Source organism: Belonocnema kinseyi, chromosome 4 (genome assembly GCF_010883055.1).
Source record: "Belonocnema kinseyi isolate 2016_QV_RU_SX_M_011 chromosome 4, B_treatae_v1, whole genome shotgun sequence".
Classification (NCBI taxonomy): domain Eukaryota; kingdom Metazoa; phylum Arthropoda; class Insecta; order Hymenoptera; family Cynipidae; genus Belonocnema; species Belonocnema kinseyi.
This window is the reverse complement of record NC_046660.1, coordinates 111,709,876-111,732,676: the sequence shown is the minus strand read 5'-3', so window position 1 is coordinate 111,732,676 and position 22,801 is coordinate 111,709,876. Positions and strand designations below refer to the sequence as shown.

Below are 22,801 nucleotides of genomic sequence, written 5' to 3'. Positions count from 1 at the left end.
GGGCGCATACTTTGAATAAAATATTTGTTATCATTCTCTTGAAATAAATGTGTTTTTTTCTTGAAAAAATACCGGTTTCATATGTATACACCTGGTATTTCACATAGGCGAACATTTTCAATCAAATTATTTTTAACACTCTGAAATGTAGGACAATCTTCGCTAATTTCCGACCCATTGTGTGGTGCTCTGCACTTTCGATCATTTTAAACCGCATTCACCACTGGGTTTGAGGTTGTCGTATTCTTTGCCACGGTAGCTAGGAAAAGGATGCGCTACCCTCATGACTGCGTATTGAGTTCTGTACCCTCATTCAGCAGGAATACTTGGTACACGGACCTTCTATCGGCAAACCTGAGGAAGCTCCCGGTGGCTATGTCATGCCCCCCGTTAGATTTCAAAGGATCAAACACGCACAGACACATACACACACCCGCTCCACATATGGTCATAGATATGGACATATGTGTTCGGACAAAGCTGTGATTTACCGTAGTTTTGCTGGGAGCCGGTGTCATTTTTTAGATGACACCATGATAAATTAATAAATAAATCACACATAGGTCCATGTCTTATGACGCTGAGCTGGATCGCCAAAGGTTGCGACAAAATCACAAAGGCATGCTGGTGAAACCCTCGTGTGTCTTGCGGACATGAAGCGACCCAAGGCTAACACATTTCTGCATCCATCTCGCAATTGCCTTGGCATATTTTTGGCAAGCAGGTATGGCTTTAAGGTCAAGAACCGTCGATAGTTTAACACCTCCGAGAGCACTTCATTATTTAGCAATGAATTTTTAATTAGTAATTAGTAATTAATTATGTATTAATTTTTTTACCCTAATATTTTGGGTATAGTGGATGCATCTCTCTTTTGCGGTCTTGATACAACTCTTCCTTTTCCTTCACTTTGGTAGTCATTTTGTATTTGGCCGGAGTCCAGAATTTGATCAACAAATATAGTTCATTTCTCGAAGTCCTGGAGAAAATGTAATGCTTTGCGTGTTCAATGGAAACTGCTATCCGAAAATCGTAGTCTCAGAAAATTTGGCAATTTCGTTTTGTGCCGAAATTTGAATTTCACCTGGTTGACGTGTCTTAAAAAAGTGACTCTAAGATATCAAACTACCTACTAGCGCAGGCAGCCTTACCATTGTATTCGGGGCCTTGTGAGATCGGGAACTAGTCTGAAAAACCCCAAACCAATTGTGAATGCAGTTCAAAACGATCGATATTTACTGTTCGTTTTTTTTTAACACATAGGAAATTTTTTTATATCATTATTCAACTTTGTCCGAATCCTTACAAAATAAATAAAAGCATGACACAACTGATAATTATATGCTTGCAGTTACAGGAAATGTTGGAAAATTATGCCCCTTGGGGAAAACCCGGTGGTGGTGCACCGTGTGAAACAACTCTAAGAAAGAAAAATTTTCCACTGGAGCCACCAAAAAAGGAGAAAAATCGGCACAAACAATGGGTAAGTTTCTATTAATAAGATTAGTACTTTTAGTATTAACTAGTGGTTGCCGTTTTCACCATCGTGTTCTACATGTAAAACAAGTAAAATAAACCTATTTTCCTAGGGCTAAGCGTACGTGGTTCCGACCCGCCAGTTTGAAAATTGAAAACGTTTTAATTTTTGCGCAATTTAGTCGAGTCAAATCAGACTTTTTTCCAGAAAAATTTATAATGTTTTGATATCTACCGTACGTGGTTCCGTATTGCACCAGAATGAAATATCAAAAGAGATTCCCTTTGGCCGATGGGTTGAAATACCTTTCAATCTAACGAACAACCCTCGAAAATTGGTTTTTAGCTATTATTTTAAAAAAGCTACATTTAACGACAAAAATAGCGCAGTACAAAAAAATAGGACATAAACTTCTGAACAAGAAGGGTAATATGCATTTTCTTTGTGCGGCTCACATTTCCCAAATAATCCACCCTATGAGTAGGGGGTAAGTTTGAGTTTGAAGCCCGCACGCTCCTAAGTAATTATTCAATTATATATAACTTTGTACGTAGTAGTAATAGTAGCAGTAGTAGAAGTAGTAGTAGTTTTTTTATACAAGGGGAAATCTTACATAAGACACCCATATTATCAATTATCCACAGGCATGTGGGCAATTCTTAGTCTGGGTAGTGTCAGATTCTTACTTACTAAAACCCCTTCTCCCGCCAACCCATGTGCTCGGGACCGCTTTTCGCATTACTTCAAGGACATGGGGATAAGGCTTCTAAGCCGTGCCTCGGCTTCACATTTCTGTTGCCAACCTGGAACATTTTCAAAAGACAATTATAAAAGCTATACATAGTAAAAAAAATACTATTTTCTACTCATCATTTTCCTCTCCGTCCTGCCGACCCAAGATGCACGCATCGTCCTCAGTAGTACAGTAGAACCATACATCGGTCTCGTCGGTATACGGCATCCCAACTCGACATTATTGGGCTGAGATTTTTCTGTGATATCCTCCCTAGCTTGGATTTTCACTGTCTCTCTCTTGGAGTTGCTCTTCTTTTTTCTTTTCGCGAAGAAGATTAACCACGTATCGAGTTATCTCATCCCAATTAAATTGAGATCCCAGCATAAGCTGCACAATGTTGTCAGGTGTTATCACCGTTCCAAGGATTGTCTCCAAATCAGCCTTTTTGGCTGCCCATCTTTCATACTGGAACAATGTGTGCTCAACATCATCCATCTCCAATGGACAATAGTCACAATTCGGATTCTGCTTTTTAAATCTCTTTAACAAATAGGAATTGAAGTGACCATGTCCAGAGAGAAACTGGGTGAGGTGATAATTCACCTCACCATACTCCCGACTGATCCACGGTTGCACTTCTCCTATTAACCTCGCAGTCCGTCTGCCTCTCGTTTCTTCTCTCCATTGCTGTTGCCAATTATGAAGAGTCGTACTTCTTTCCATGGAATAGATATTCATATCAGCTCCTTATATTTTTGCCTCGTAGATTCTCTTCCTCTTATCTGCTTGAAGGTCATCGGGAATGCAACCCGCTATAACTAGTACAGCTGGAACGGACACCGAACGGAAGCAACTCTGAGTGCACCCTTATATTGCACCTTCAGAAGACGATTGCGTCGGCATTTCACTTTAAGTGCATCAGCCCACACCTCTGCTCCGTAAAGCAATATGGAGTTTGCTACGCTCATTAGAATTCTTCTTTTAGAACTTCTTGGACCTGTTATATTCGGCATACGCCATGTTAACATGGCAACCATTTTTTCAGCTTTATTTGCTGCCTCTGTTATTTGTATTCCGAAGTTCAGCTTTGCGTCAATATAGACACCTAGGCACTTCAGTGCAACTCCAGCCTCAATGGAGTGCCCCGCGATATCCGCAAAAAAGTGTTTGCTGAAATACCGCTTTCTAGTAAGGATGACAACTTCGGTTTTCTTATTGGCCAATTGAAGATGGTGGTCACTGAGCCAATTTTCTACTTTCATGGCAGAAAATGCTACCAATTGTCGCGCTTGCTCTTCTGTTCTTGCTCTAATCATTGCTGAAAGGTCATCAGCAAAACCAATTAATCTGATTCCTTCTGGTAGTTTCATGATTAGTACTTCGTCGTAAACTATATTCCATAGTTCAGGCCCAAGAACTGAGCCTTGTGCTATACCTGCAGTGACCTTAGCACTGTACTCTCCCTTCGTGGTCTCAAAAGTCAACCACCTGTCGTTGAGATAGTCGCTAATGATCCGGCAAAGGTATTTGGCACCTTAAATCGTCGTTCCAAGACGTCAAGAATGTCAACCCATCTTACAGAATTGAAGGCATTCCTGACGTCAAAAGTAACCATTACGCAGACACTGCTAGTCCGGTGGTTTGCTCTCTAAGCTATTTCTGCCTTACGAAGAGCTTCGCGAATCGCACCTGCCGTGGACAATTTGAGTGCTAGCATTTACTTCATAAGGGCGATAAATTTCTGGATCTCATTATCTCTTTTAGCAGGATGGAATATCGCCGTGCTGCTGCGTTGAAGACCCACGTTCGATTCCCACCAGCTTTGTTTCAGCTTGTAATGTAATATTCCTGCATGTATATAATAATGTATAAACTATATGTAATCATGCGTACTGTACAATTGCAATTTAAATAAATATAATAGTGCGAACGAGTTAAAAATCCCATAATAAATAAGTCTGCATTTACGTCGCATGCTTGTGTAAAGGATACGTGTGTCGTAACCTTCAACGCGACGCGGCGTATGCTGGGCTTATTTTTTTTCGTCTGCTAATCTTACTGCACCAATGTTTGTTAAGTCACTTATTAAATAAGTGCGCTGATCTCTCTCGACGTTACTATAGTCCTCTGAAAATATTGCAATCTTCTGTAGATATTAATGCAAGAAAATTAGAATTTTCTTTTACCGAAATTAGTAAATGGCTATAATACATTGCTTGCTGGGTTACTACAGAGCTTTGTGAATACTTCAATCCTTTTTTGAAATAAATGTAAAATTGTTAAAATGTATTCCAATGAATTTTGTAGTTCGGCGTGTATTTACTTGCTACTAGACAAATCCTAAAACATCCTGATTTTAATCAATTATGGATAGACAGTATTAATCGATATATTTTAATTTTCTATAAATAATATAATAAAAGTCGAAAATATACCTTATTTTTTATGATTGCAGGTACATTTTGCCTGTAATATATGGGAAATTGTAAATAATGAAAGAAAACTAAAATTAATTTCTGGATTAAGAGACTGATTTCTCCATACTGGTTTGAAAACTACTATTTTAATGTGCTCCTTATTTCGCTTTTCTCTAGTATTGAATTAAATTTATGTTTAATTGAAATATTTTGATCAAATGCGTCCAAAAAAACCGCAACCTCAGAATTAAATTTCTTTACTTTACTTTATAAACCATACAATTACAAATTTTCCTCCTGTGTGCTATCTCATTTTAATTTTTTTTCATGGCAATTCGAAAATTTGTAGTATAAGATTGAATTTAGGCAATTTAATAATTATTATTTTAAAAATTCATGTCATTAAAAAATGACTTTTTACTTTGCAATAAATTTCAATGATCAACTCTAAATTAATGTTATTATTATAATGATTATTGCATTTACTTTCTATTAGATGTTATTACATTTATCCAACAGCCATAAATATTAATATTTTAAAAAAGTGTGCTTAAGCAGTTTTTTGTTGACTTTTCCAACATTATTAATTGTTACATCTACTTTATTATTATTATTTTTATTATACTTATTTACTATTCAATCACTATTTGGAAATTAAATTTGACTTGTTTTGTGGTGACACAACTCTCCCTTGAGGAACTCTAAGGGGCGGTTTCACCAACCTCAGTTAAATCATTGGTTAACTGACAGAGCGCTAAATGTAGTGCCATAGTTAAGCTTTTGGAGGTCCCGGTTAGATAACCAGATAATCGTTTCGAAATAACTCCTATTTTACTTTTAATCTTTCGCGTGATTCACTATTTGTTGGTCGAGTGGAAAGCAAAGCAATAGGACCGTGCGCACCAAATCCAAGTAAGGTTCACTCCACGCTCGTGTTCACACTAACCTACCTCATAAACGTGAATTTGTATGTGTTTTTTGTTTGTGTTATATTTCTGTTTTATTCGTGTTATCTGTGATAAGATAGCAGAAAAAAGTGGGATCGTCTAATTTTCCTCCTAATGCTCCTTCTATTTGATTCAGCAAATCATTTACACAAGCATTTTTAAAGCGAAATCTCGTTTGACAATCAACGTCGTCAAAATTATCAAAAAAATTCACCCTTTCTTTGAAAATTCGTGGTCTTCTGCGGATAAATTCAAAAATGTCTTCTTCCACTTCGTGATCAGACGACCTCAGAACTTCTTCAAAAAACTCCATATTTTACAACGACACTGCACCTTTTAGGTTAAAGGACGATTAAATCGCCCTAACCGATCAATCGTGACCGGTTAGATTTAACGGTGGTTAATGCGAGTTAACCGGTTGTTAAAAATTGGTGGAACGTGTAACTAGCTTTAACCGAGGATTACATTTTTAACCGAGGTTGGTGGAACCGGCCCTTAGATTTCCTGCACTCAAGGAAGTAAAGTTAGCTTGTGGTTAAAGTGAAAATACCTAATTGTATATGTAGACGGTCATGACTTTTTGTATACATCCCGGCTTTAGTTCAAATGTTGACGGCCACGACTAACCTAAGATTTGCAAGTTGCATTAGGAAGTTATAATTTAATTCTAAATGGCTAGTACGCACTGTTAAATAAAAGAAAGTTAAAAATTAGATAAATATTATTTCAATTAGTTTGCTTATCAACAATTATTTAGTCTAATATCGCAAAGCGAATAATTGCTTTCACAGATGTTCAGCTGGGTGACAGCGCGGTTCAGCACTCCACAGTGGTGTCAGAATGCGGATATCTCAGATATGCGCAGTAGTTATTCATGTGTGTTCTTAGGTTATATAAGGCAATGTGTCAATTTAAAAATAGACTGAATCACTACCGCCCATGTCAGATACATCCGCGTCAGATACACCACTAACTCCATAACTCTCCAAATGAGTCAAAAATCAGTCTCAAAATGATCATTTCCCCTAGATGCCCAGATGTGCAACAACGTTTATAGGAATAAATATGTGACTGAAAACTCTCATTCTGAAGCCAATGAAATTTAAACTGCAACAAACTTAACACCGGCGTTTTCGCGTGCACACTAGCTGCTCGACAAGACTTTTATCGAGTTTATCATCAAATTCAAACATGATGAGAAAAATGTTTAGAACCGGAACTGTGGGGTTGGAATAGAATGAAAAATAGTTTAATACCAGTGTATACTACTAAGGCACCAGCTCAATCTCACATAATGAATTTGATCGTTTGTTCCTGTAAAATGGGTTCTGATAAACGCTGTGGATGCGTAAAAGCTGGATTAAAATGTTCCGTAATGTCCCTAAATTATCAAGGTACAGGTTGTCTTAATGAAGCGATCATAGATAAACTGTCAGACACAGTTGATGATTATGTCAACTAATAAAAGTTTCTCAACTACATTTTAAGAATCATTTGCAAGTGTACAGTAGATTAGGCCTCCTGGGGAAACCACATAAGAAAACGCACCACCAACTCTACCTCATAGGTGATGTGGAAATGAGTCACAGATCCAATTTCGGAAAAACGTTGATATTATCTTCAATTGTTTAAACAATAACAAATTAATTAGAAATATTTATAAATAATTGTCTGTTCTACAATTTAACTCCCATATATTTTAACCGAAAAACCCTCCCTTTTCGAGGTATGTGCAAGAAAACATTACTACTATTACTACTGCGACTTTCACTACTACTACTACAAACTCTAATATCATTAAATAATTACATTAAATTGATTTAATTTTCAAAAAGTTTTTAAAATAATATTTATTAACCACTTATTACATTATACATATATACATATTCTTTAATAAATTTTTTATAAATGTGACATTGATATATTTCGCAAATAATCTTTATATAATGTTTAATTGTTTAAATAACAACAAATTAATGAGAAATATTGATAGAGAATTGTTTGCTCTGCAATTTTAGTCCTTTCATTATGATAAAAAAACCACACCATTTATAGATTACTCAGTGGGGGTGGATTACTCTGGAACTGTGAGCCGAACAATGAAAATGCATCTAAACGCTCCTGTTCAGAATTTTATGTACTATTTTTTTGTACTGAGCTATGTTTGTCGAGCCAATTAACTAATGTATGCCAAAGATAGTTTAGATTTTGTAGCCGTAGTAAATGTTAGGAAAATCAGTGGGACACTGATTTTAGAACAATTTACTAATGCATGCCATCACGTTTTTGATAATTTTATAATAAAAAAAGCTTAGAAACAAGTGGCATGCATTTTAGATGAATATTAGGATAAATAATCAATTAATGAAATATCAATAAATAGCAGAAAAAAAACCAATTAACTAATGTATTCCATTTAGTCTAACTAATTAACTTACGTTAATATGCATATTTTCAATATGTCATACAATTCAAGATGGAGTAATTTTTATGAAATTGTGCAAATATAATTATATTTATATACATATATAATAGTATGTAGCAGGCAAGCACCATAGCATCCACGCCACCCGTTCTCACACATGCATGTACGAATTGAGTGGCCGCGCCTATCCATGCATTAGACCGCGCACATGTACGCTGTCTCATATCGACGTTGTCTTGCGCACTCCGTCATCTTTCCCCTGTCGTTTACCTAATTTCTTCCTTTCTAACTCAACCAACCCCACCGCCAATACTCCTAGCTATGGGAAAACTGAAATGCTCAATAAAAAGAGAAGGAATCAACCGATTTCCACCATACAAAAAATTCCCAATATGATGAAGGGCCGCCGTATCCACCTAAAGGTCAAGCGTAATAAATACCTCCCAATTTAAGTTGAATGACAAGACCTACCGCATAATTCCTAATAATTTTAGTTTTAAATCATAAATTATTAGGAATTAATATCTTTAGATGATTAAATAATAATTTTCGACGGAATTTCATAATTCTGCCAACTAATTTCCTGTCTCACTCTTGCTGTGAGACCATGATACAAAAATGCATGCAATTGCAGAAAAGTGGCATAAGGCGAGTCGATCATTTTCCTTTTTTTCGTATCACACCATTGTCTTCCTTCAATGAAAAATTCCTGACTAAACAAAATATCCCACTCACTCCTCCGATAAGGCAAGTTCCGCTATGTCCCTTTATTGCAAACTAAAAATAGCAAAAACTAGTCTGATTTTTAGAAAATATTACAGCAAAAGGTTTGTCAGTGTAAGACAAATCCTAAAACATCCTGATTTTAAGCAATTATGGATAGAGTGTATTAATCGATATATTTTAATTTTCTATAAATAATATAATAAAAGTCGAAAATGTACCTTGTTTTATGATTGCAGGTACATTTCGACTGTAATATATGGGAAATTGTAAATAATGAAAGAACACTCAAATTAATTTCTGGATTAAGAGACTGATATCTTAATTTTGGTTTGAAAACTATTATTTTAATGTGCTCCTTATTTCGATTTTCTCTAGTATTGAACTAAATTTATGTTTAATTGAAATACTTTTATCAAATGCGTCTAAAAAAAACCGCAACCTCACAATTCAATTTCTTTATTTCACTTTATAAACCATACAATTACAAATTTTCCCCCTGTGTGCTGTCTCATTTTAATTTTTTTTTCATGGCAATTCGAAAATTTGCAGTATAAGATTGAATTTAGGCAATTTAATCATTATTATTTTAAAAATTCACCTATCGTATAATTTCTAATAATTTTGGTTTTGAATCATAAATTATTCGGAGTTAATATCTTTAAATGAATAAAGAATTATTGTCGACGGAATTTCATATTTCTGCCAACTAATTTCCTGTCTCACGCTTGCCGTGAGACCATGATATAAAAATGCAAGAAATTGCAGAAAAGTGGCATAAGGCGAGCCGATCATTTTCCTTTCTTTCGTATCACACCATTGTCTTCCTCCAATCAAAAATTCCTGACTAAACAAAATATTCCACTTACTCCTACGACAAGGCATCAATGAACGAAATTAACGGAAAGTAATCCAGGCAGTTCAACAAGTCTCTTGCTCCTGATAAGAGATCTGTGATCGATCAAGATTTTTACTTGCCCGTCCGGTCGGATACACGCAGCCACTTAAAGCACCGTCGTTATTAGGGAAACTAGGAGTCAAATTACAATAAAAATCCTTGAAGAAACAGATCCAACTACCTACCATTTGATTCTTGTGTAATACATTATTGAAAGACAATCTCTTTTTACTTTATCTTCTCAAGGTGTTTCATAATGCAATTATGTCATAAAGGCTAGGTTGTAACAAAGTGTTGGTGGCAGCGGTGGGATAGTGTTTATGCGCTAATGCCATCGGCTTCGCTACTAGTAACTCTTTGTTACTAGCGAACATAACATTATCTCTAAAATTTGAATTAGGTATCAATAGAATAATTATTTAGGCCGCCTGGCCGCAATAATTGTTCTACTAAACATACATTTAGGCCGTTTCGACGAAGTGAATATTTGAAAGGGATAAAATTGAATTGGCCGCCTGACCGAATAAACAATTTGTTCCAATAAGAATACCTTACTCAAATTTCCAATTCTCGAATATTCATATTATCTGGCCGTCTGGCCGAAATAGAAGTTGGCCATAAATAGTCAAGTTTCCGATCCAGATATAGAGACTCTCTAAGTAGTCGATAGGTACTATTCATCAAAAGGACCTTTATTTCCGGATTCTCATCCTGGCTATGACCCTCATCCCTGAATTTCGAGCTGAAATTGCTACCTTGCTTTATAACGAAAAAAATTTCGGACCTTTTATTTAACGAAAGCAGTTTGGCAGAGTTGGACGACGTGTATTCTGCTAACAGTACATAGTAATCGGAACAATTTATATAAAAATAATTAATGAAATCTCAGTTCGATTTTAAAGTTCTATCCCAAGAAATCCTAGTACCGCAGGGCGGTACTTTTGGACTAATAGGAAAAATTCGATTAGAACACGGGACAGATGTTTATCTAGGGACTGCTACAAAACAAAAACAGTCCGAAAAGGATTCCAAAAATAAAACTGCTAGACGAAGGAAGTCCGCCTGGGGCGAATAAAACGGATCACACCCAAATCAACCAAAGTATCGCCCACGGCCTGACGACGGGAACCCCAACATCCCAAATACTACCGCCATACTGGATGCTAGTCTATTGGAGAATATGAATTTGCAGACAAGTACCTATCATATACTGGAGTTCAACGAAAAGAAACCTCCACTAGGTGAATTTATCCAAGATGTTTGTAATGGTGTAAGGGAAAAGCAATTCAACACAATCAACGAATTGCTCTCCCACTTAAAAAACGGTTTGCCCCCTCAAAAAAACACGAGTGGTATTTTGAGGCAATAGTAAATCTACGAATGACAAGAATCTGTCTGTGATTATTACGACAGACTCCAAGGGTTGCTCAATGGGACAAGACACGCCCTTGAAAGCAGATATAACGCCAAATACGGTCATGTGAAAGAGAGCTTTCATGTAAGAAATCCCGAAGACCTCTCTCAAGCCCTAGAATATGCAGAGCATGTGGAAGAAAGGCTGCGGCACACTGAACGGGCAAAGATACAGTTTTCATCTTATCACGTATCCAGAAGAGGAGAAGAAAAAGATGCAAATATACCTCCCAGCCCATATTCGAAACAAATGACTGGCGAAACAAAAGTAGTTAAGAAAGAAAATAAGAAGAGTCTAAATCAGTAACCTTCTCACCTATCAGTGCTAATACTCCACAGCCTGGATACCTACCAGGATAATATGCTCAAATGATGCAGCAGTGCTATGGGCATGTAGCCCTATTCATGGCTTCCCAGGCTCCCTATATGGGAATGACGCATCCAATACCCGCATATGGAATGTCTTTCCCATATGCCCAATAACCCATGTATCCTATAGGACAAAATCATCTAAATTGGAAGGGCCCGCCTAAGCCAGCTTCAAGATCCAGCTCTCCAGGACACTCAAAGGATTTAAACTTAAACCCGACTTCTGGCCAGCACGCGACCAAGAGATCTGTATCACAGGAGCGCCCACAGTCTACGACTCCATACAAACCATTCTCAATAGGCTCTTACGGACGGGTTGATCATCAAAGGATTCCCTCGTCGTAAAAATTGCATGCGACCAGTTCCGAGAAAAATACGCGAACTTCCTCGTGGATCCCGGACCCGATTTGAGCCTCATAAAATAGAAGCCCTAAAATCCGAAGTAGAATTTAATCCTGAGCAAGTAGTCCTTCTGGCGGGAATAACAAATCATCCTGTAAAAACAATGGGCACCCTGAGTTTACCTATTCTGGATACCCCTGTGGAATTTCACATTGTAGGAAATAATTTCCCTGTGTCCAAGAGGGTGGTCCAAAAATGCATGGCAAAATTTTTTGCATGCTAGAGAGCAACGATGTCCCCAAATTTATTCGCAATCCGAGAAAAGAAATTCGCTATTTTTTTATTTTTTTATTTTAACAGGTGCCGGTTTTGACTTTAAGTTTCCCATGTAAAATGCATGGGGGAAGATCACTTTTTTGAATTTTTAGAATGATTTTTTAGGGGTTGAAACAATGTGACAGATAAGTATAGGGGCCTGTAAAGAATCATCCAACAAAGAATTTCATCTATCAGGCATATGGGTTTGACCCACGAGTACCTGAAAACTACCCTTAAAATAAAAAATGTCAATTTTTCATGAAATCGACCTTTTGAACAATGTATTTTCGTTTTTTTCACTTAAAATCATTAATATTTGTCTAATGGATACATTTATCATTATTGGTTAGATAATTTTCTATTATTTAAATTAATGGAATTTGTTGAAATAATTTTCTTCTCGAAAATTCGTTTTTCCCCCCAAAATTATTACTATTAGTTTATTAGAATATTTATTAACATTGTTTAATGTTTTATTATTTAAACAAATGGGATTTGTTTAAAGCTTTTTTCTCGAAAATTTTTTTTCCTTAAATATTATTACTATTGATCTAGTGAAATATTTATTAACATTAGTTCATTAATTTTACTCCTGGGGATGTTTCAGAGGTTTTTAACCCATATATATGATACATGAAATTCTTCGTTCGATAATTCTCTATAGGCTCACGTACTTTACCGTCACATTTTTTCAAACCCTAAAAAATTATTTCAAAAACTCAAAAAAGGGATTTTTCCACATGCATTTTACGTGGAAAACGTCCTGTCAAAACTGGCATCTGTTAAAATCTAAAAACAAAAAAAATAAAAAATTTGGGAATTTCTTTTTTCGGATTTGGGATTAAATGGGGGGGGGGGATCGTTGCCATTTAGAAAATAAAAGCCTTTTTGTGCCACTCTAGTGTCCAGTAATGGAATTCTAGGACGCCCCTATTTCCGACAGGAACAAGCCCAACTCTACTTTCGCCACAACACCCTGGTGACTATCTCAAAACCTATCACACCTATATATTTTGTGGATGAGGAGTTCAGAGAAGCGAAGAGGGCCCTCAATGGCTAAATAACACCGTTCCCAAGGACATTGAAAATTCAGACTAGGACCTGACAAGTAGTCTCAGTTGATATATCCACTTCTGACGTGATAGAGGGATATTTCCTTTGAGTAAATACTCCTTCAGGGATATTCCTCGGTGAAGTTACAGTAACCTCAAAAAAAGGAGTTTGCCATGCCTTCGTCATAAACACAACCGAAGAAGACTCAGAATTCGAGGTCCCTCCACAGGAAATATACCCTTATGATGCCTATGAATTCCCAGGACAAGGCCATTCCGAGAGCAAATCTGAGGACATAACTCCAGAAGGACCTTCGAAAACAACTGACTTTAAAACCGATCGTGCTGAAAGGGTAAAAAATGCCCTACATATATTTCATTTGTCTGACGAGGAAATAGAGTATGTGCATAGATGGGTGGAAGCGTTCCCGGTTATATTTCAGCTATCTGGCGAGAGACTCTCTCGCATTAATTTACTACAAAACCGCATTCCAACCATAGATGACAAGCTTGTCCAAAAAAACCCTACAGACACCCTCAGGCAACGTCAGAGGAAGTGCTCTCCCAAATTAAAAAGTAATGTTAGAGCGGAATAGTTACAGAGTATCAATCGCCAAACAACTGTCCAATTCCAATTAAACCCAAAAAGAAGCATGCCTCAGGGATCCGGAAATATAGAGTAGTGGTGGACTATAAATTCCTAAACGAAAAGGTGATAAGAGATGCGTATCCACTACCAAACATCACCGACATCCTGAGGAAAGTTCAATACTGCTCAGTATTCGACTTTGCCGGAGGATAACACCAGGTGGAAACCCATCCTGACGAACGAGCCAAAACCGCCTTCTCTACTGTAAGGGGACATTATTAGTACCTAAGAATGCCCTTGGGTTGCCAGTGGGTTGGTACGACCTGATACAGACAAGATCGTGGCTATCAAGAATTTCCCAGTCCCTAAAACCGTAAAGAACGTGCACCAATTCTCGGGACTATCAGGGTACCATCGTCGATTCATCAAGGATTATGCGAAAAAGGCGAAACCGCTAACTGAACTTTTAAAAAAGAATGTACCCTTGGTTTGGGGACCCGAAAAAAACGAGAGTTTCAGACAACTCCGACAATACCTGTGTAGCAGCCCTATACTACAACACCCAGATTTGGCCAAATCCTTCAAGCTAACTACAGATGCTTAGGATTATGCGGTCGGAGCTGTACTCACTCAGGAAAAAAAGAAAATGGATATGCCAGTAGCCTACTTTTCCAAAATATTGGACGAGTATATGCAGTGGGAAATTTTCGACCATATTTGTACGGCAGGGAATTTATTCTGGCATATGACCATAAGCTAGTATATTGGACCATATATGTTAATAATCCAGGATCAAGAATGATAAAGTGGAGGTTAAAACTAAAAGATTACCAATATACTTTCGAGTATAAGAAGGGGAAGCTGAATCGAGGAGTGAAAGCCCTATCAGGGAATTCTACTCAAGAAGGAGAAATCCACAATCACAGCGACTCCGAAGGATCCACCGACTCACAAGAATTCAAGGATCACCTAGGGCCATCATCACCTCAACGGAATTCAAACAATCACGAAGAAGAGGAATACAACCGTGTAATGGTAAACCGCGATCAAGCGGAGAAGGGGCGAGTTTTACCCGTAAAACGCTTAAACACTCCTCCACCTAAAATTGAAACAAAGCCCGTGGCCGAATCAAAACGAATAACTCTTTCTTGAGCCTCCAGCAATATAGGTAGCACCGCTAATAAAGCCCGAAAGGTATCAGAACCTCCAAAATCTATACAAAAATGCCCAACCTCGGTGGAACAGGACTCATTAAGTAAAGGGAAGACCCGAAAGCCGGCATTACTTCTAAACGCTACCTTTAAACTAGCGAAGGCTGAGCGAATTTAGCTTCTGCCAAAGGTTGAAGTAGATACGGCTCAACGACGAAGATTAATGGCGACAACGGTTCCCAATGATCATGAGGAAAATTACCAACCCCCGGCCGGAATAAAAATACCGGATCCCAATCAAAGCGGAATAGCTAAGAGACTCACGAGCTGAAGACAACGAATAGAATACAAGGAACCTTCAAGCAGTAGCGAATCCACATTTGAGGTATCTACTTCGGATAATGAGAATTCTGAACCACCTGTGTTCTGAAAATCACACAGTGCTTTTACAGGACTGGAGCCTAATACTCTGTCCACGAAAATTCAAATCCCCCCTTGGTGCTGCTCCTAGTGCACCTCCATCTAGCCATTGGCTTAGTCTAATTAAAGACCCCTATTTAGATGTATATATAGATGGAGCACGTACATATAATGAAAGCGCTCGCTCCAGGGCTGGAATAGGAGTTTGGTTTGGGCATGGTCATCCCCTTAACATATCTGGTCCGGCAACTGGTCGACGAACTAACAATGCTGTTGAAGTAGAGGCCGCAATAGAAGCCCTATATCAAGTTTAAAAAGCAGGAATTTAGAAATTGCAAATAAACACCGATACAAAATTCGTAATCAGATGTGCGACGGAATGGATTCCACTGTGGAAAATCAACGACTGGAAGACGTATGAAAATAAACCAGTCAGAAACCGTGAAGAATTCGAAAACCTGGACGCCGCCCTGAAACATCTGAATGTAACCTGGAATCACATGCCCACCCATCAAGGAGTAGAAAGGAATGAGGCAGCTGATCGAGTAGCTCGGGAGGGAATAGAAAAAGATCCCATTCTGTCAATCCCTGCTCCAAGAGAAACGGAAGTCGATCCTGAATTACAACCCTGTAATGTGTATCCTACGATAAAAAACCTGCTCGCTCAAACCCATGATAGTGAAGAGAGTGATTTGGAACACAATCAAGGGCAGAACTTAACACAAGACAAGTCCAACGCATCTAGACTAAGAAAAGAGTTGCAGAAATCCTTTTCCCATTTCGAATAAACCTTGAGCGAACGAGGAGTAAATGTGTCCGAAATTGGACCAGACTCTCTGAAGTGAGATCAAGAAGGAATGGACGAGACTGTCGAATTAGATTGCACCCATGTCTCAGAAGCTGAAGATGATCCAGAGCTAATTCAAAGATTAGAGGCTCTTGACCCATGTGATGAGTATGATGACCAGCTATTCACGTATAGGATACATAACTTCCTACAGAATTATGAGAAAAACGTTTGCATCGAACAAGGTCAAGGATCGTTTCTATCCCCTCAACAACAAATGCTAGAACGTGTGCAAAAAGAATCGGAAGAACAAACCACAAAGTCGAAAAATCGACCGACGACTTGACTCTACAAAATAAAAACCCAATGATGCAGCCACGACGGTTGCAACAGGAGCAAAAATTAAGGAATTGTCCTGCGACCAAACAACAACGTACGATCCCGGGATCGAAATAAACGCACCATATATTGATCCACCAATTTTAAAAATACCTCACAAAAACATAGAAAATACAGCAGACAAACCCATCACTGTTGGCCCACTCAGTCCTATCATAACTCATGAATGGACCGAACCCCTAACTTATAAACACGACAACTACGCTCATTTTATACTGGAGGATTGTGAGCCAGAAAATCCGATAGCAAGACTCCTGATCGCTACTGAACATCTAGATTTTCAAGACATCTGGAATAGCAGACCAAAAATAGGTCAAGTCCTGGCTACACCCCATGCTCAACATAAAACTTATTCAATTGTGGTTCAACAGAGACACAATGATGAGGTTGACTGGGACAAAGTGACCAAAGGATTGCAAAACTTATTTACAGCCTCAAAACGCGATAGTCAATCTACTTGTGGGATGTGTAATTCAGGAGACCTATTAGGGTCACTTTGTCAGAATAAGATGGCAGAAGTAATGTCAAGAATTCGCGTCGAACATCCAATGTCAATATCATTATACCATGAAATAATAGAGGTCCCATCAGAGGACCTGTGATCCAAAATCATCACAGAATATCACGGGAGTCTAATATATGGCCATAAAGGAATCGCCAAGACATATAGACAGATTAGGGAAAGATATACCTGGCCAGTACTACGCCACGATGTAACCGAACACATCCGTGATTGTAAGAGCTGCCTTGAAAATAAGCTTGGGCGTGAACGCACTCGGGAGCCCATGCGTATAACAGACACCCCCGCTAAACCTTTTTGCAAAGTCTCCATGGATACCATGGAAAAATTACCTACAACGCCAAGTGGGAACCGTCATATACTTACTATGCAAGATGACTTCAGTAAGTACTGTATTGCCGTTCCCATACGAGACCTAAAAACAACTACAATTGCTCACGCCGTGGCTACAACCTTCTTTTCACAATATGCTGCCCTTTAATACATCTTGACTGACAGTGAAGGAAGGTTTGTGAGCAACCTGATGAGAAAGCTCGAAAACATTTTCAAGGTAAAGCCTCTGACAACCTCTGGATATCGCCCTCAAACAAATGGATCTTTGGACAGGAATCACATCGTCTTAACGGACTATGTCAAGCATTATACAAACGACTATGAGGACTGGGATCGATTAATCCCTTTCGCCATGTTTGCTTATGATACCTCTGTACATGAGGCCACAAATTTCACTCCGTATGAGCTGGTGTTTGGAAGAATGGCCAGAATTCCAACTTCACTTCCACAGGGAGAAGAGGTGGAAACCTACGGAATGTATTTATGAGACTTGATAGTTAGGTTAAAGGAAATAAAAAAGTTAGCCGCTAAAAATCTAACGAAGGCTAAATTAAGATCTAAAGAAATACATGGTCGAAAATCTCGACCCCTAAATGTCAAACTAGGTGACCAGGTTTATGTAGTCAAAAGCGTAAGGGAAGGGAAATGTGATAGTCGTGCCGATGGCCCTTTCACTATTGTAGGGTTCACCGCTAACAACAATGTAACCCTGGAAACTGATGATGGAAAGCGATTCACTAAACATGCTGATAAGCTCCTCGTAACATATTGCTGAGTTCGGGAGGGTATATACGTCATGATTGGAGGAACGCTACAGTTGTAAATACACCATGAAAGGTCGAAAACAGAAAATAAATCTACATGACTATACGAACGATTTTTGAATTCTGATGGGGTACGTTCAACTTCCCCGAATACACTAAAAGTCTCTAACTACCTTTTCTTTCCAGAATAACAGGCACCTGGAGAATAGTTACCTTCCTTCATTTGGATAAGGTACACAAAGCATTAATCGGGTATCAAATTCGATACAAGAAGCAACCCAAATATGGACAACCTTTGTTGGGCTATGGATGCGACAGCGCTATTAAGGAATACCACCTGGATGTCAAGTTCTATACGGCTGAGAACTACCAAAAGCAAATCGAAGAAGAAATGTTGGAATTGAGTGATCATTTCAAGAAAGAATACCCCCCGAGGGTACCCTCTGGAATGAGAGTGAGGCGAACTTCGATACAACGTATCGAAGCAGAGATCCACAACATGAACCAGGCTGCCTCCAATCTCACGCATCTGATGGGAAGACAGACGCATATTCTCAGGGCACAAATGGATAAGATCCACTCCAGAAACAAGCAGCTGGAGAAAGTACAGGAGACAATGCGAGGAGAACTCATGCAGATGATATACAAGACCAACCAAGCTGATCAAGCCATGTTTACCATGAATGTGACGGAAACGTTACAGAACATGCTTCACTCCTTAGAGGTGGGATTAGGTGATTACAGAAGATCGGCCACTGTATTACTGGATGTGATCCACTACGCAAGAAAAAGGAAACTACATCAGGTCTATTTGACCTCTGACCAACTGGAGCCAATTTACAGAGATGCGCTGGATCATGCAAGAGATTGGGATTTCTTCTTCCCTGGACCAAAGCTTAGCACTGAAGATCTAGCAACCATCGCCAAGGTTATGGTAATCTATAAGAATGGAACAATGAGGGTCCTGCTGGACATTCCATTGATCAAAAGGACCGAATTCTCTGTATACCGGATACATCCGTTACCAGTGGATCAGTCAGAATCCCTAAACAAAAAAAGTAGGGCCTACGTGCATTCGGAGCACACCCATATTGCCATGGAGAACTTACAAAGGACGTATATCCTATTTAACCTAAACAAGAAGGAATCATGTAACGTGCTTTTCGACAAATACATTTGCCATATCAACTCGCCCATCTATGAATTGGCTAGACGTTCATCCTGCGAAAGTCAACTACCACGGTGTGCCCACTTTTATAGGAAAAGTGGCGAAAGAATTGTAGTAATTGCTACGTTCGCTATACGGCGCTAGTGTGAGTTCAGATTTCAAAATGAACTTGATCAAACGATAGAAGTTCTATCGTCTGCTCACGCCTGCTCAAGTTCACTGTAGCTGCAAGAATTATATATTTTTTTGCGTGATGAACTTGGACTCACAATGGATTTTCACCGATAACACAAAATAAAAATGGAACCAAATCAAATCGATCATCGATCAAATGCAATCAAATGTTAAAGTCTATTGGAATCGTTCTATAATATAATAAACAATCAAATGTTAAAGTCTTTTAGAATTCTTCTATGGTAGTTTGATTGCAACAGACTTAAACATTTGATTGCATTTGATCAATGATAGATTTTCTTTTGTTCAATTTTTGGTATGTTTTATTGGTTATTATTATTCATGTATTTATTTTAGGAAGAGGAGTCAACATAAACTACAAATTAAGGTGAGAAATGATTGGAGGGGGGTCGTTGCTGTAGACAATAGTTCTTGCTACGTCCCCTAGGTGGCGCTGATCTTGCATTTTGCTACAATCTATAAGTACCCCCTATAAAATACATGGGAGTGGGCACACCGTGGTCAACTACTGATGCAACAAACGATAGATGGTCTAAGGTTTTTTGACGTTAGGATAAACTACAAAACAGTCTCAACGTGGATTCACTTGGAGACCATAGGAGCCTGGCTGTACTCCCTTGTGGCTGAAATCCCCACACTAGTCAAATGCCCTGCACAAAAGGATACCTCTATACAACTAACCGGGACTACAATGACAACACCAAACATAGTTGTAGTAAGTGCGGTTCAAAACAACAGAACGCGCAGGGCTCCCGACAATGGGTCGGCCAACAATGCCGACCACTCTAGAGCTGGGGGAGCCAATGAAAATGGATTCAATGTGATGGATCGGCAGAATCTCGGGACCTTTAGGTGGACGGAGCGACTAAATTACGACTTGCTAGAGTGCTACGAGGGGAGTATGGCCCCTGAACGAGGTCACATGGCACGGCTGCATGTTCTGTGGTGCGAGAAACACCCGGAGCTATCGCACTTCTCGCAGCAACGTCTGCGAAACCATGCCGAACTACTCCCAAAACGGGGCTATTTAAGTGGAACGCCTACTCTACCACAGCTAGAACAAGCCGGCAACAGAGAAAGAGAGGCGACAATAAGACCAACCGCGTGCAGGCATCCAATAGAGGAAGAGCGATGCTTTATGACCCGGAGAAACATCAACAGCAAGGTTTCTCTCAAGCCTAAAGATCTGGTTGAAATGAATGACGAGCTTCGTGGACATTTTTCCGAAGAATTCGACCTCTGGGCTATCAATTATTGTGTGTATAATGCAGCGAGAGCTTTGGCCGATGCGAACCGTAAAACAAAACTAACGGTTGATCATGATATCAAAAGCGTGACCTATCGATGGCCTGGATTGATTATCGGAAAGCTTTCGAATCGACCTCTTATAGACTTATCATCTGTCTTTTGGAAAGCTTAAAGGTTCATCCGCAAATCGTTAGGTTGCATAGAGAGATTGATGCCCCTTTAGAAAACCAGATTTACTATCTTTTTTGGAAAAAATCGTGTGACAACTAACAAGGTCACCTTTCAGAGAGGCGTCTTTCAGGGCGATACCATGAGCCCACTCCTCTTTTGCCTTACATTATTGCCACTATCTCTAGCACTTCGCTATTCCGACGGGTACTTGTATGGCAACCTGCAGATCGAAAGTACAAGGTCACTCATGTATTTTACATAGCCGATCTTAAGATCTATGCTAAAAACAAAGATCAACTACATCTAGCTCTAGGGATTGTCGAACGATATACTAAGGAAATTGGAATGGAATTTGGGTTAGATAAATGCGCCAAGGTTTATTTTAAGCGAAAAAAACTTAATGGTATCCCTGAAGATCCTGAACTCGTTGATAGAAATGCTATACGACACCTTTGCGCTGGAGAGACTTATACATACCTGGGCGTGTCACAGATCCGCATTCAGAATGTGAAATTTATAAAGGATACTCTCCGAAGCAAATACAAATGTCTCATCACGCAGATTTGGTCTTCCGAACTGTCGGCGAGGAACAAAGTATCTGCAACGAACATCCTTGCCGTCCCGGTACTACTCTATTCATTTGGAGTAGTTCCATGGACGAAGAACGAGCTCAGATCTCTTGATATCGGGACAAGAAAGGTTATGCACATGAAGAAAAGCATGCATCTTAAGTCTTCCATTCCGCGACTGTACATCTCACGCCGTCAAGGTAGTCGCGGAATATTGAGTTTCGAATGTCTTCACAATAGGATTATTCTGGATACAGCACATAGAGTCGCGAATGGAAGAGATCCTCTTCTCAAAATGGTCAGGAATCACGAAGAAGTGGGCAAAGGAGCTTTTCTATACAAAGCAGCGGAGGGGGCTGCTGAAACACTTGGACTTAACTTCAGTATTAGGGGTGAGCAAAATGCATCAAATCTTATCTATCTCGAGTACTCACTCCTGAAAGCCCGGATTAAGAAAGCACAAGAGAAAAACTTTCGTGAACAGCTCCTCGATAAGAGGATGCATGGTATCTTCCACAGAAATGTGGAGGATCATTCAATGTCGTATGAGCTAACGTTTGCTTTCTTAAAATCGCCCGATTGAAGTCTGGTACGGAGGGTTTCATTTTGGCATGCCAAGACGGTGTCATTTCCACCTTAACATACCGTTGCTACATTTTGAGCCAAGACATTCTCGATGATAGCTGCAGGGCGTACCATGCACACCCCGAGCATTTAGCTTACATACTATCTAGTTGTTCAACTCATGCGGGAACGACCTACATCCAAAGGCACAATGCGGCACTAAGAGTACTTTATTACCATCTCTGTCATTCTTACGGCATTAACCTTAATATCACTCCTCTAAACGCTCCTAGGGAAATCGAGTCAATTGTCGAGAATGGGAAGTGCCGCACATACTGGAACTTTATATTCTCGAAAATTGTTTCTGTTGCACACTCGGGGCCAGACATGGTTCTTCTTGACTTCGAGAAGCGAACTATGTTCGTTGTCGAATTTTCAGCACCAGCTGATAAAAACATTATAATCAAGGAGAATGAAAAGAAAGCGATGTAAAGAGACCTTATAAGGGAGTTGCAACGATTGTGACCGGAATATTTTCTTAAACTAATCGTCCTTATCATCGGTGCTCTTGGAGGTGCCAAGATTTCACTTGTTAATAGCGTGAAAAGCATCCCTGCGTGTCAACAATATGCTAAAACACTTGCGGGAAAAATGCAGAAGGCAGTAGTTCTTGGATCGCTCCATGTTCTCAGGGTGCACGAAACTTTTGCCGGGTCGTCGTTTTGATTCCGTTACAGACTGTAACCACCTATCTCACGGTTATGATACGTGGTTGTGGCTGAAATTTTACCGCGATTTCGCTGGGA

General features: G+C 39.1%; 1 protein-coding gene across 2 annotated transcripts in view; it reads left to right on the top strand.

Annotated features, from left to right (window-relative positions):
- The window catches only part of LOC117172105, a 153,213-nt gene that overhangs the window by 15,791 nt on the left and 114,621 nt on the right, over positions 1 to 22,801 (top strand). For both annotated transcript variants that reach the window (XM_033359883.1, XM_033359885.1), the window contains exon 3: positions 1,352 to 1,483. In XM_033359883.1, coding sequence (XP_033215774.1) covers positions 1,352 to 1,483 — 132 coding nt within the window. The remainder of the gene's footprint in view (positions 1 to 1,351; positions 1,484 to 22,801) is intronic.